Raw genomic sequence first — 14081 nt, 5'->3', positions numbered from 1 at the left:
ACTTATTGTAGATAAGTTTTATGTTAAAAGAAAAATAAGCAAAATAAGAAAATCATGCTCATAATTAGTATTGCCTCATCTGGAATGGCCACAGGTATAAAACTATCATTTTTTTTTTTTTTTTACTGTGTTCACCGTATGTGACAGATGCCAAAAATGCTGTATTTTCATCATACAGCTACAGTTATTTTGCTCAGATCCTTCCAGACTTGATAATACCAATTTGTATTTAGTTTTCTTTTTGTATTCACAGAAGTTTTTTTTAGTAGCAAAACATTTTTTCTCTGATTTTCAATTTTTTTTTATCTTATTAAAAAAAATATAGAAAGTACAATCTGTTACACTAAATTACTGACACTATGTATTGCGCAGGGTATTTCACCTGTCTCTTTAATAGTAGGCCTGTTAGTCATAGCTATAAATGGGGTCTGACGGGCAACTGTTGGTTGGCCCCGTGTTGCCATAGCTCCCTGCGACTGGATTGCCTCAGGCTGCTGGCAAACTCTGTATCACAATCCGTTAAATATCTCAGTTGCTATTTGACTAGTGTTTGTAATGGGTTAAATGACCATGAATGAGGCAAGCTCCAAACACAGCTGATGCAGCAGGGTGTCCATTATAATATACAGCTAAAACCGCTGCTGATGCTACTGACTCTGCTTCTAGCGATGAATAAACAAAAAAGCAGCCTCACCGTGTCCTATTTATATGACTCAGTCCGTCTTACAATGTTGTGGGTCTCCAACCAGTAGCCGTGACTTACGGCTTCACGTAAGAAAATAATTTTGGTGAGTCCCAAAACTAATTAAAATCCTCAATTTATTACAAAATAATTTAAAAGATCATACAGGTTGGGAATACATCTCAACTCATTTCTGGCAAAAAGCCCTTATTCATTGAGATACTGATTCCTTATGATACATGGTATAAAAACAAATGGTAACCAACTGTTGATCAATAAACACATATGTTAACAATCAATCACGTTAGAGAATAATTAGCAAAATCACAAGGAAAACCAGAAGGAGGAAAAAAAAACAAAAAAAAACCTGCATTCAAATCCCTAAAATTTAATATAGGTAAAGAGTATCATTCCTATGGTTCATGCCGTTGGGGTATTTTGTATCAAGTTTAATGATCCAAAATAATTCTCTTAAGAGGAGATTTTTCCTCCAATCCCCTCCTCTAATAGGAATATCCACTTTTTCTAGCCCATAGAATGAAAAATTGTTTAATTCCCCTTTATGTCCCTCTACAAAATGCTTAATGCTCCTGAATAGGATGCGCTTTTATTTTTGATGTTGGTGACATGTTCTGCCATCCTTTTCTTTAATTTACATATTGTGCAGCCAATGTATTTTATTTTACATTCTTTGCAGAAAATGCAATACACAACATAATTTGTATTGCAATTAATAAATCTTTTAATATCATTGGCTGCATCAATTTTTTGAGTTTGCAGTGTATACTGGCACATCCTACATTTGGGACATGCATTACCATTCATGTATTGTGGATGTTCATAAGGGGTTAAAAGTATTCAAAGCAACATCTCTTGACCCTTTATTTTGTGCATGCCCAGTGAAGACTTTCTTAACACCTTAGTGACCACCAATACGCACCTGAAGCGTTAATGAACTACCTTTAAAGCAATTTTGAATACGTTGAGGGGTGCGGTTTTTTTAAATGGTGTCACTTTTGGATGATTTCCAGTACATAGGACCCCCAAAGTCACTTCAAATCTGAGCAGGTCCCTATAAAAATAAGTTTTGTAAATTTCCTTGAGAAAAATGATTGCTATATTTTTAAACCTTCTAAAATGCTAACAAAATAAAACAACATTTTACAAATGGTGCTGATGTAAAGCAGACATGAGGGAATGTTATTTATTAATGTTTTTGTGTGGTATGACTATCTGGATTAAAGGGATAATCATTCAAAATTTGAAAATTGTAAATTCTTTTTGATTTGTTTAATTTCTGATATGTTTTGCGTTTATTTATAAAAATATCGACCTAAATTTACCATTATTATTAAGTATGTGTCATGAAGAAAATCAATGGGATATGTTGACGCATTCTAGAGTTGTTACTAAATAAAGTGACACATGGCAGATTTTTAAAAAATTGGTCTGATCACTAAGGGGTTAATGGAAATCTGTCAGCAGGTTTTTGCTACCTTTCCTGAGAGCAGCATAATGTAGGCAAACATAAGCTGAATCCAGTCATGTATCACTTAGTTTGCTGGGTGCAGCAGTTCTGACACAATCAGAGCTTTTAGATTTATAATGAAGCAGAACTGAGAAACCTGCCACGCTTACACCAGGCTCTCTATGTGCAAAGTCTATAGACAGTGAGTTGCTTTTCCCAAGGGTAGTGGGTGTTGCTGGACTAATGTAGACCAGCAATGTTAATCTTAGTGATACTTCCTTCAGTTAGTAAAGGGCGCACATTTTCACATCCCTGAATTCTATGTTTCAGCATCTATCTCCTGCTGTTTTCAGATTACTTAACAAAAAATCTGCTGACAGATTCCCTTTAAAGTGAACTTGTTACTAGATTCATGCTGGCCAAACCACGGCTGCAAGATTACAGTCAGATATGTTTCATTTTAAAATGCACCAGTGTTTAGAGAGAACACAGGTTAAAAAGCCAATAAATAAGTGTAGAGAATAGTGGCGCTACTGGGTAACCCTAATTGTTCCTGCTGCGGGTACAGACAACTAGCAATGGTTGTCATAATAATAAAATAATAAATAAGTAAAAAGAGTACCATGCGCTGAAACCATAGGGGTATGGAAGTACTAAAATTGTAGTAAAGGGTAATGGCGATAATAGGAATAGATACATCAAGGAGTTAGCTAAAAACGTGCACAATTTATTGATTCATTTTTTTAAAACAAAATAAGTAAATAAGTAAAATCAAAAGATTTGTTGTGGAGGAAGCCCTTTGGCGATATTGGAACAGAGGGTGGGGTTCCTTCGTAGTTTGATGGTGGGAGAAAAACGGTGGTTTTGGCAAAGCCTAGGGTACGGCCATCCCTTAGACGAGAAAAAAATGCAAGAGTCCTAAGTATAGAGAGTGATGCACCGGATACCTGGAGATGGAAACAATAGTTACCTCACTGTCGCTAGTTTAGATGATAGATGGAGTAACTTGGTTAGAGAGCCCTTTTCTGGAGAACTAAGGAGGGAAGAGGGTAGAAGAATAAGGGTAAAGAGACACAATGGGTGAAGTACATGACACAACCCTTAAAGATTAGTATGTACCTGTTAGTGGCTGCTGGTAGAGTATGGGGGTGTCCTTTTGCTGGTGGGTGTATGAGCTTCAGATGCTGAAAAATTGGAGGAAATAGTGGTTGTGGGGATAAGTACATCTGCAAGGAGTTTGTATGTTCTCCTCGTGTTTACTTGGGTTTCCCCCGGGTTCTCCGGTTTCCTTCAACACTCCAAAGACATACTGATAAGAAATGTAGATTTTGAGCCCGTGGGGACATTGCCGATAATGTCTGTAAATTGTTTGGATTGTAAAGCGCTGCAGAATATGTTGGTGCTATATAAATAAAAAGATTATTAAAAAAATATTATAAGTAAAGGAGGGTGAGATAAGTTGCAATTAGAGGGAGTAAGGTATTTACCTATGTCTAAACTGCAAGTCTGTTAGACTGTGGTTCCTGTGTCTCTCAGTTGGTCAGGCTGGGCTGTATGACAAAAAGCTTTAGCAGTGACGGTTTGAGAACATTAACACAACCTGCTGGAGTGCTAGAAGTGTGCCCAGACCCAGCTTTGGGGTAGCTGTAGGAGCTGAACATGTTAAGGCTTAGGGGACAACAGTCCAATATCCCCTGGTAGCGTTCGTGGGGAATAATAAGATGCAGAAGTCTTATGGTTTAGACAAGCACTCCCTGGAGCGTAAAGGGAACCCTGAGGAAGGAAACCACTGTTTCCGAAATGCGTAGGTTTTTTGGTCCTTACTGGTGATGAGCGAGTATGTTCTGTTAACCCTTTTGCCGAGTATGCTCGGGCCGAGCTCCGAGTATTTACAGCTGCTCGGTGTTATGTTTGAATCACTCCCGTGTGCATGATTTTCAACTGTTTGACAGCTTTATTACATGTGAGGAATGTGTAAGAAATAGACATTCCTCCCATGTATTAAAACTGTCAAACACTTGCAAATCATGCACGGGAGCAATTCAAACATATCACCGAGCAGCTGTAAATACTCGGAGCTCGGCCCGAGCTTACTCGGCAAAAGGGTTAACAGAACATACTCGCTCATCACTAAGTCTTTACAGGCTTCCATACTGGTCATACAGCCCAGCCTGATCAGCTGAGAGACACAGGAACCAAAGTCTAACAGACTCGCAGTTTAAACATAGGTAAATACAACGCCTATTAAGAATAAACTCCTATTAAGAATATAAGACCAAAGAGGGGGAAAAGGAATAGGGTAAAGGGGATGTCTATAGTATGCAGAGTAAAGACCACATTCCAAGAAAAACCAGCCGGAGAGTGAGCTGTTGGACAATATACGTTTTTATTAATGAATCATATCAACATAAAAGAAAAATCTCTAGTTGAAGGTTACAATAAGTAAACATGGTGATGTGAGAAGCATAACTAGGGCAGATAGAAAAATGCCAAGAGAAGGAAAACCAAATCCCTGTCAGCAGAATCACACAAACCAACAAGTCCAAATTAATCACATGCGTATAAAACAAATATGTTCAGCTAATAGATGAACATACAAGTATACCTTAAATATAGGTCCATTAAGGTAGGTATAATAAAGTAATCTCTATACAAGGTAATAAGCTAGAGGTCATTCACAATAACTGACAGTAGGAGTCAGTAACAGTAAGTACTATAAATCCCATTGAGCCATATAATATAAAGCCTGAATGTCTCTAGAATCAATAAGGGAGTCCAGGAATGACACACAATATACACATGTGAATAGTCGAGGTATATGTTAAATGCATTATGTTAGCGACGATGTTCATTACCTTGAGACATATTGGGCATGTCGGTGTGCGGGTCCCGGGGACAGGGAGCTGGCAGCGCGCCTCGACGCGCGTTTCACCTACGTGGCTTCGTCAGGAGGCGTGGCTTAACAGTGTGCTGGTGGGTGTTTAAATGTGACACAATGTAGACGGCTGGCCAATCGGCATGCGGTATTAACCAAAGCCACGCCCCTCCGGGCAATCCGGAGGGCTACGGGCTTCCCGTGTGACGGGGCGGAAATACGCACCGCTCACTCGTCGTCACGGCAACACAAAAGTGCCGGAAATGCCATTGGTATTGGAGGTAATAGACCAAGAGCACATATCACAAAGTGTAAGAGATCAGACGCAGACACACCATGGAGCAAGCACGTCGGCAACAGGCGGGTGGCCAGTCCGCCCATGTCAGTGAAGCTCCAGGATGGTCTGTGAGTGAATGAACGGGGTAGGGAAAAATGAAATCTGTATGAGTCAACAGGGGTGTATAGAAGGAATTATATGTACTCTGCAAAACTGACATAAGCGTGTATCACAGTGGATCATCGCCCCCAACTATGGCAATATCACTAGAATAATGCAGTATGGGGCAATATGTTGGATCAATGCAGTATGCCAGGTATAAAAATGAAAGTAACATGAGCACAATAAACATTGTATATATTACATTCATAATTGAAAAGCTATAATTTCGTACAGTTACATTCATAATTAAGTAAAGATAATATATAGCCCCTGACAGACTGACAGAACAAACCCTCATCCATAATACATGTGATGCTAACCACCCGCACATATTACACCTTCCCGTATAAATAACAAGTATAATATCACATGTTGATATCAATCAGGATATGTAGTCCTTGGCTGCAGAGATCGCAGGGTCAACACAATAGAGGCCATGTAGATTAATGTGGACGTCCAGACCAGCATACCTCCGTCGATAGGATTGTGCACATCAGATAAGTCATATACACTAAAGTAAAACAAACAAAGCAGTTAAAAATGAAAATATAGTGCAAAGTAAAATCCACTGTTAAAAATAAAATGGACACTGGTTCCTTTTATGCCAGAAAAGGCTTGAAGCTAACATTTTCGTTAAGACCTTTGGGGGCTACTGTATCCAAAATTGTGATCCAGCGTGTTTCTTTTTGCAGTAGTTTCTGTTTAGCATTACCACCTCTAATGCCAAGCGAAATGCGGTCGATACCACAGACTATTGTACCTTTAGGATTGCATTTATGAGTCATATAATAATGCTTAGGGATAGTTTTGAGTGACTCTGGTTCTAAACATGTAATCGCATTTCTTATATCCCGAATATGTTCTTGGATGCGGATTTTAAGTAGGCTTGTGGTCATTCCCACATAAATCAATCTGCAAGGGCAGGTAAGGTGATATATCACAAATTCAGTATCACAAGAAATGTGATGTACAATTTTAAAAGGTCTGTCATGACTTGAGTTCCAAAATTCTGTAGTTTTTGGAACAAATTTACAAATAGAACATCTCCCGCAAGAGAAACTACCCCATGGTGGGCCTTTGCTGCCAAAGATAAAGCGATTACCAGGAGGTATATAATGGCTTCTTGAGAGTAGATCACCTAATGTCTTTGATCTACGCCAAGAAATACATGGTTGAGGCGCCAGATGTTTACGTAAATCCCTATCCGTAAGGAGGATTGACCAATGTTTAGACAGGGTATCTTTAACCTTTCTCCAATTAGCATTAAATGTTGAAACAAATCTCGGATTATCGTCCGCTTGATTAAGTCTATGTGCCTTATGTGACCTGGAAGATGAATCAAGAAGGGCCTGTCTAGAGGTAGAAGAGGCTCTAGCCAGGCCCCTATCGATATCACGCTGTCTATAACCTCTACTCCGAAATCTCCCGGCCAGCTCATTTGCCTGATCTTTAAACTCGTCATCACTTGAGCAGATCCTGCGTGCCCTCAAGAACTGTCCAATCGGTATGGAGCTCTTGAGTTTAGGGGGATGGGAGGAGGAAAAATGCAGAAGCGAGTTTGTTGATGTTTCTTTGCGGAAAATGTTCGTACCCAATGTGCCATCCGAGTTTTTTGAGATAAATAAATCCTAAAAATCAATCTGTTGCTGACTGTATTTCCACGTCAATTTTATGTTAAGATCATTGACGTTCAAATTGCCAAGAAACATTTCCAACTGCGACGTGGAGCCCTGCCATATAAAAAGTACATCGTCTATATAGCGTGACCAAAGGGCGACTCCATCATGTCCTGGGGTGTTAAGGACAATGTCCCTCTCCCACAGGCCCAGGAAAAGATTTGCATATGAGGGCGCGCAAGCCGCCCCCATTGCAGTCCCCTGGAGCTGTAGGAAGGGGCGGTCCTTAAACACAAAATAATTATGTGTAAGAATGAATCTCAATAATTTTAAGATAAATTCAATAAGATCAATCTCCAGGTTGGTCATAGAAAGAAAAAATTTTGCAGCTTTTAAACCCTGGTCATGCCGTATAGACGTATAGAGGGACTCCACGTCGCAGGTTACTAGCCACATGTCCTCCTCAAGCGTGACACCATCGAGTCTCCTCAGGACATCCGTGGTATCCCTGACAAAAGATGGAAGAGTCTCCACACATTGCTGCAGGTAGAAATCAATAAATCCACAGGCAGGCCCACAAAGACCCCCGATCCCCGAGACAATGGGTCTGCCCGGAGGGAAGAGGGGGTCCTTGTGGACCTTCGGTAGCAAATAAAAGGTGGGATTCACTGGAAAGTCCGGAACTAATGCTTCGGCCATCTTTGGTGTAACTATTTTAGATTCAAGAGCATCATCAATCAGGTCTACAAGTTCTCTGCGAAAAGTATTGAGTGGAATATTTTCTAATCTCCTATATTTATCAACACAGTCTAGATGTTGAAATGCCTCCGCTTCGTATAACTCCACCGGCCAAATGACCACATTCCCCCCTTTGTCTGCTTTTTTAATGACAATATTTTTCATATTCTGCAATTCTTTAATTGCACGGCATTGGGATAATGAAAGATTATCCGCATATATTTTAGAATCCATTCTGATAAGATCTTCCCGTACTAGTTTTACAAAAATTTCAATTTGTGGACATGAAGACAGGGGGGGGAAGGCCCTGGAGCTCCGGTGGAGATGCACGGGTACGTTCGGAGGCCGCTGTGTTGTTTGTTCCGCTTCCAGTGCTTCTAAGTCTTGAAGTGCGAGTGCCTCAGCTGTGGATGAGGGGACCTCTGGGCTTGAAAAAAATTTTTTAAAATTTAGTTTTCTGGCAAACAATTCTAGATCTTTGATTGCTGTGAAGCAATCAAATCTCTCTACAGGCGAGAAAGAAAGTCCTTTGGATAAAACCTCAAACTGTACTTTGGATAAGGGATTTTTAGATAAATTAATTACCTTTAGAGTATCTTGGGTCTTTTCTCTCTGAAGTTGTAAGGTCGATATTTCATTTTTATGGATGAAGTTCTTGGTTGTAAATGGGATGTGGTCGGGATGTCTTCTGCATTTGGGGGGGGGGCGCTTGTCTAAAAAACGCCCTACTCCACCGCCACATTCTTCTTCTGAGTTGATCGAGGCACTTGAGACTGAATGTGAGCGAAATCTACTTTTACCCTTGGTTTTCCACCGGTAAATATTGTTAGATTGGTAATCGTTCAAGTCGCGGGTATATTTTTTCGTCTTAATTTTTTGGATTTCGCTCTCCCATTTATTGAGGTCTTCCTCAAGTGTCTGATCGAAACATTTACTTTCTTCTGAGGAAAATACTGAATATAACTTTTCCCGAATATCATCAATCTCCTTTTCTATGGGTTCGAGAGCTTTCTTATCCTGCCCAATCAGCAACTCCAAAAGTGTCCTAGAACACTTAGTAAGCGTATCCTCCCATTTATTGACAAATAGCGGGTCATCAATAGCTAAAGTGGGAAAAAGCTGAATACGCAGACCTCTTGGCAAGATGTCTTTTTGCAGGTAGTTTTCTAAGGCAGCTTTGTTCCACCAGATTCTGGTCCGTTTTTTGAGTAGTTCACGTATTCTAAGCTTCAGATCCTTAATATCACTGGTCTCCTTCTCACTAGTAGGCCTCTCACCAAAAACCACCCCGAGTTGGTTAACCCAGGCTCTATCACGTTTCCTATAATCCATAAAACCTGTTGAGGTTTCTGTAATTACAATAAGTACAACGCCTATTAAGAATATTTAAGGTATACTTGTATGTTCATCTATTAGCTGAACATATTTGTTTTATACGCATGTGATTAATTTGGACTTGTTGGTTTGTGTGATTCTGCTGACAGGGATTTGGTTTTCCTTCTCTTGGCATTTTTCTATCTGCCCTAGTTATGCTTCTCACATCACCATGTTTACTTATTGTAACCTTCAACTAGAGATTTTTCTTTTATGTTGATATGATTCATTAATAAAAACGTATATTGTCCAACAGCTCACTCTCCGGCTGGTTTTTCTTGGAATGTGGTCTTTACTCTGCATACTATAGACATCCCCTTTACCCTATTCCTTTTCCCCCTCTTTGGTCTTATAAACATAGGTAAATACCTTACTCCCTCTAATTGCAACTTCTCACCTTTTTTAGCTTACTTATCCCCACAACCACTGTGTCCTCCAATTTTTCAGCATCTGAAGCCCATACATCCAACAGCAAATAGACACCCCCATACTCTACCAGCAGCCACTAACAGGTAGATACTAATCTTTAAGGGCTGTGTCATACACTTCACATATTGTGTCACTTTACCCTTATACTTCTACCCTCTTCCCTCCTTAGTTCTCCGAAATAGGGCTCTCTAACCAAGCTACTCCATCTATCATCTCCACTGGCGACAGTAAAGTAACTATTGTTTCTGTATCCGGAGCATCACTCTCTATACTTGGGACTCTTGCATTTGTTTCTCCTCTAAGGGATGACTGTACCCTAGGCTATGTCAAAACCACCGGATAACTAAGGACATTTCCCCTCTATCTAACTACGAAGGAACCCCACCCTCTATTCCCATATCTCCAAAGGGCTTCTTCCGCAACAAATCCTTTGATTTTACTCTGATTTTATTTCCCACTTACCGTATTTTTCGGACTATAAGACACACCGGACCATAAGACGCACCTAGGTTTTAGAGGAGGAAAATAGAAAAAATGTAAGTAAAAAATGTGTTCTCGATGCACTGTTAAGGAGGCGGGGGTCTTCTGCTGACACAGGTATAGGGGTAATTTCCCCTAATTCTGACAATATCCCCCATCCTGGTATATATGCCCCCCCTTCCTATTATACATGGCACCCCTCATCCCTATCCTAGCATGCATGGCACCCCTCATCCCTATCCTGGTATGCATGGCATGCCTCATCCCCATCTTGGTATGCATGGCACCCCTCATCCCTATCTTGGTATGCATGGCACCCCTCATCCCTGTCCTGGTGTGCATGGCACCCCTCATCCCTATCCTGGTATGCATGGCACCCCTCATCCCTATCCCTGTATGCGTGGCACTCCTCATCCCTATCCCGGTATGAATGGCACCCCTCATCCCTATCCCTGTATGCATGGCACCCCATCCTTATCGTGGTATGTATTATCCCCCTCATCCTTATCCTGGTATGTATGATCCCCCTCATCCTTATTCTGTTATGTGTGATCCCCCTCATTCTTATCCTGGTATGTATGATCCCCCCCATTCTTATCCTGGTATGTATGATCCCCCTCATCCTTATCCTGGTATGTATGATCCCTCTCATCCTTATCCTGGTATGTATGATCCCTCTCATCCTTATCCTGGTATGTATGATCCCCCTCATCCTTATCCTGGTATGTATGATCCCCCTCATCCTTATCCTGGTATGTATAATCCTCCTCATCCTTATCCTGGTATGTATGATCCCCCCTCATCCTTATCCTGGTATGTATGGCCTCTCATCCTTATCCTGTTATGCATGGCCCCCCATTCTTATCCTGGTATGCATGGTCCCCCTAATCCCCATCACACTGCACATAAAAAATAAAAATAAACACTCCTACTCACCTTTCTTCTCTCCTCCAGCGCTGCGTCCTGTCTGCCCGCACTGATTTCGCCATGTGAGCTGCGCATGGCTTCACTGGCATGTGCAGCTCACAAGGAGAGGTCAGCTGCCATAAGTCACTGCTCCCCATGACGGGACTGTGGGCGTGGGAAGCCGTGAATATTCATTTTCTTTAGCAGCGGGGACAGTGTAGGCTACAGCAGGTGGCTGCTGCCTCCTGTGCCCCGCTCCTCCGCCGCTACCTATCCCACCACACAGCATATATATTTATACCCCCCCAACATTTGGACTATAAGACGCCCCCCCCATTTTCATTTAAAATTTTGGAGGGAAATAGTGCGTCTTATAGTCCGAAAAATACGGTATATTTTTTTTTTTAAAAATGAATCAATAAATTGTGCATATTTTTATCTAACTCCTTGACGTATCTATTATTCATATAATCACGATTACCCTTTACTACAATTTTAGTACTACCATACCCCTACGGTTTCAGCGCATTTTACTCTTTTTACTAGATTAGAAAGCCATTAGAAGACTACAGGGAAGACCTGGCTAGTCTGGCATGGCCCCCCTCCTGGCTTCTCTCTGTCCCTTTTAAGTTGTGAGCTGGAGCAGAATGGAGAGAAGCAGGCTGCATAGAAAAAAAGTACCTGGATGCAATCATGCAGCATGAATCTATTGACAGGTTCCCTTTTGAAATAGGTGTTCATTTATTCTTGTAATTGGTATTTGTTTTGCTCTAAGGAAACCATATTTGACCTGACAAAATATTTTTTGATTGATTTACATGTATCGTGTGGAACAAAATTCAGAGGGCACGTGAAGCAAACTTGGAATTGCAGATTCAACTTGATAGTGCATTACAGAAGGCACAAGACCCAAGCAGTAGTGGGAATTCATTGTTTGCAGAGGTAGGTTTTATCTTCAGTTCTATTAAATATGAAGTCACAATCAATAATTTCAAGACGTCTGTATTGACTCATTATGTATATATGGAAGATGTGAGTCAAATTTCTGTTTAACATTTTTTTTTCATTTGTTTAATTTTCTCTTTTTAAAATGGTTTTGCTCATGTCTTTGTTGGAGGCTCCAAAAACCATAGTAATTGCTGGTAAACCTAACACTGCATGGCGCAATTCATTTTTTTTTGTTTTCAAAATAATTGACCTTTCTTCTGAACTGACACAACTAAACCAGGATCTAGCATCAGTTTGTTTGTAACTGATAAAACCTCACAGATACTGTGCATTGTGAAAGCTTTTGCGAGGAAGAATGGGCAAGAATTTCAGCCTCTCGATGTGCAAAACTGATAGAGACATACCCCAAGCGACTTGCAGCTGTAATCGCAGCAAAAGGTGCCGCTACAAAGTATTAACTCAAGGGGGCCGAATAATATTGCACGCCAAACTTTTCAGTTTTTAATTTGTTCAAAAAGTTTAAAATATCCAATAAATTTCGTTCCACTTCACGATTGTGTCTCACTTGTTGTGGATTCTTCCCAAAAATTTAGAATTTTGTACCTTTATGTTTGAAGCCAAAAATGTGGCAAAAGGTAGAAAAATTCAAGGGGGCAAATTCTTTCACAATGCACTGTATGAACAGTGCCAAAAATTAATCTTCACATAATAGTGAAACTACACTTTGGAGTTATCTGCTGTTAGAATTTGTTGCAATGGTGTATAGTGTAGGATCTTCTTGCTTTACTGCACAAGCTTTACTTGCTTTACTGTAAATTGAAAATCAAGCTAGTGGTTATGAAAACCACACAGATGAATCATAGAGAGTATGAAGGATACAAATGAATGGTAAACTTGTCATGTTTCTGTTCCTGGTGTTTTTTTTTTTCTTTGCTCTTTATTTTAACGTTATAAGAAACCAAGCGTGACACATTTACATTGTTTATTAATCAGGTTTATTACCACACCATTGTAATTTACAGTGCTGAATTTAAGCTTCTGAAACTATAATCGGGAGCACGTCAGATCCTCTGCTTTCAAAAACATTTGGGGACTTGAAAATAATGCCTTATAATCTATTTTGTCAATTATATAGTGCTCATTGAATGTCTGTCTATATTTTAGAGTTGGTATGAATTTATTCACATTAACCAGTTCATTGACAAAACAGGGACCGTAGGCTTGAGAACTCCCTCTTTCACTATGGTATACGCAGCTGTTTTGATTATCTGGTCTGGCATGACTGATGATGTGGCCTGATGCACAAATATTTCTTCATTGTATGTATACTTAATTTACAATATAGTGTGTGTAAAAATACTTGTTCAATTTGCACACAGACTTAGTTCTGTTATGTCAGTACAAAGACTCATTCATGTGTTTGTGATGCATGGACATCTGAAGTCTGAGGGTTCACTGCAAAGGATTACAGAGAAGGTGACTTAGTCACTGTTTACTGCGTTCTGTTCATTGAAGTTGAATGTACTTCACGGACTTCTGAATGAGGCTTTACATCAGAAGGGGGGAACCTTTTTTTTAATATAAGGAGGTGTTACCAGTGTGAGACGTGTAACTAACACAGTACGGTAGACCTGAACTTTGTCTTCTTACAAACACATTTGCTGCAGCTGTCACTGTTCTACTGTATTGCAACAATGGCTGATTTTGAGATGAAAACTAAACATTATCAGAGGACAACTGCAGATTAGTTTAATGCTGTCCTGTGTCAATTATAATCAAATACAGCTCTGCAGTGAGATCAGTAGAGCGGCCTACATATCACACTGGTAACACTCTTTCATTTTAAATAAGCCCATAAAGCAAATTCTTCGAGAGATCATTGTCCGGGCCATAGCTCTTAACAGATCTTTTACAGATGAGAAAAATGTGGATTTCTTCGGAATAAGACTTCGGATCATCATGGTGATTGTACGGGCAGCTGTTGTGCCTACATGATCGCCAGCGGGAGTTTGGGTTAACTGAAAACCGAGCTCCAGTTGTCACAGCCAGGGCCTGTGTCTACCCTCTAAATGTTGTGACCACAGCATTTAGAAGGAAAGGGGAGGGGCTCTCTCATCCGATTGGAA

At 40.2% G+C, this 14081-nt stretch overlaps 1 protein-coding gene across 10 annotated transcripts in view; it reads left to right on the top strand.

Annotated features, from left to right (window-relative positions):
- The window catches only part of SPDL1 (spindle apparatus coiled-coil protein 1), a 466199-nt gene that overhangs the window by 205143 nt on the left and 246975 nt on the right, over window positions 1-14081 (top strand). For all 10 annotated transcript variants that reach the window (XM_073651106.1, XM_073651101.1, XM_073651105.1 and 7 more), the window contains one exon: window positions 11851-11949. In XM_073651106.1, coding sequence (XP_073507207.1) covers window positions 11851-11949 — 99 coding nt within the window. The remainder of the gene's footprint in view (window positions 1-11850; window positions 11950-14081) is intronic.

The sequence above is a fragment of the Phyllobates terribilis genome, unplaced genomic scaffold (assembly GCF_046119375.1).
Source record: "Phyllobates terribilis strain yellow unplaced genomic scaffold, ASM4611937v1 Scaffold_11__3_contigs__length_659146591, whole genome shotgun sequence".
Lineage (NCBI taxonomy): Eukaryota > Metazoa > Chordata > Amphibia > Anura > Dendrobatidae > Phyllobates > Phyllobates terribilis.
This window is presented reverse-complemented; position numbering and strand designations above follow the sequence as displayed.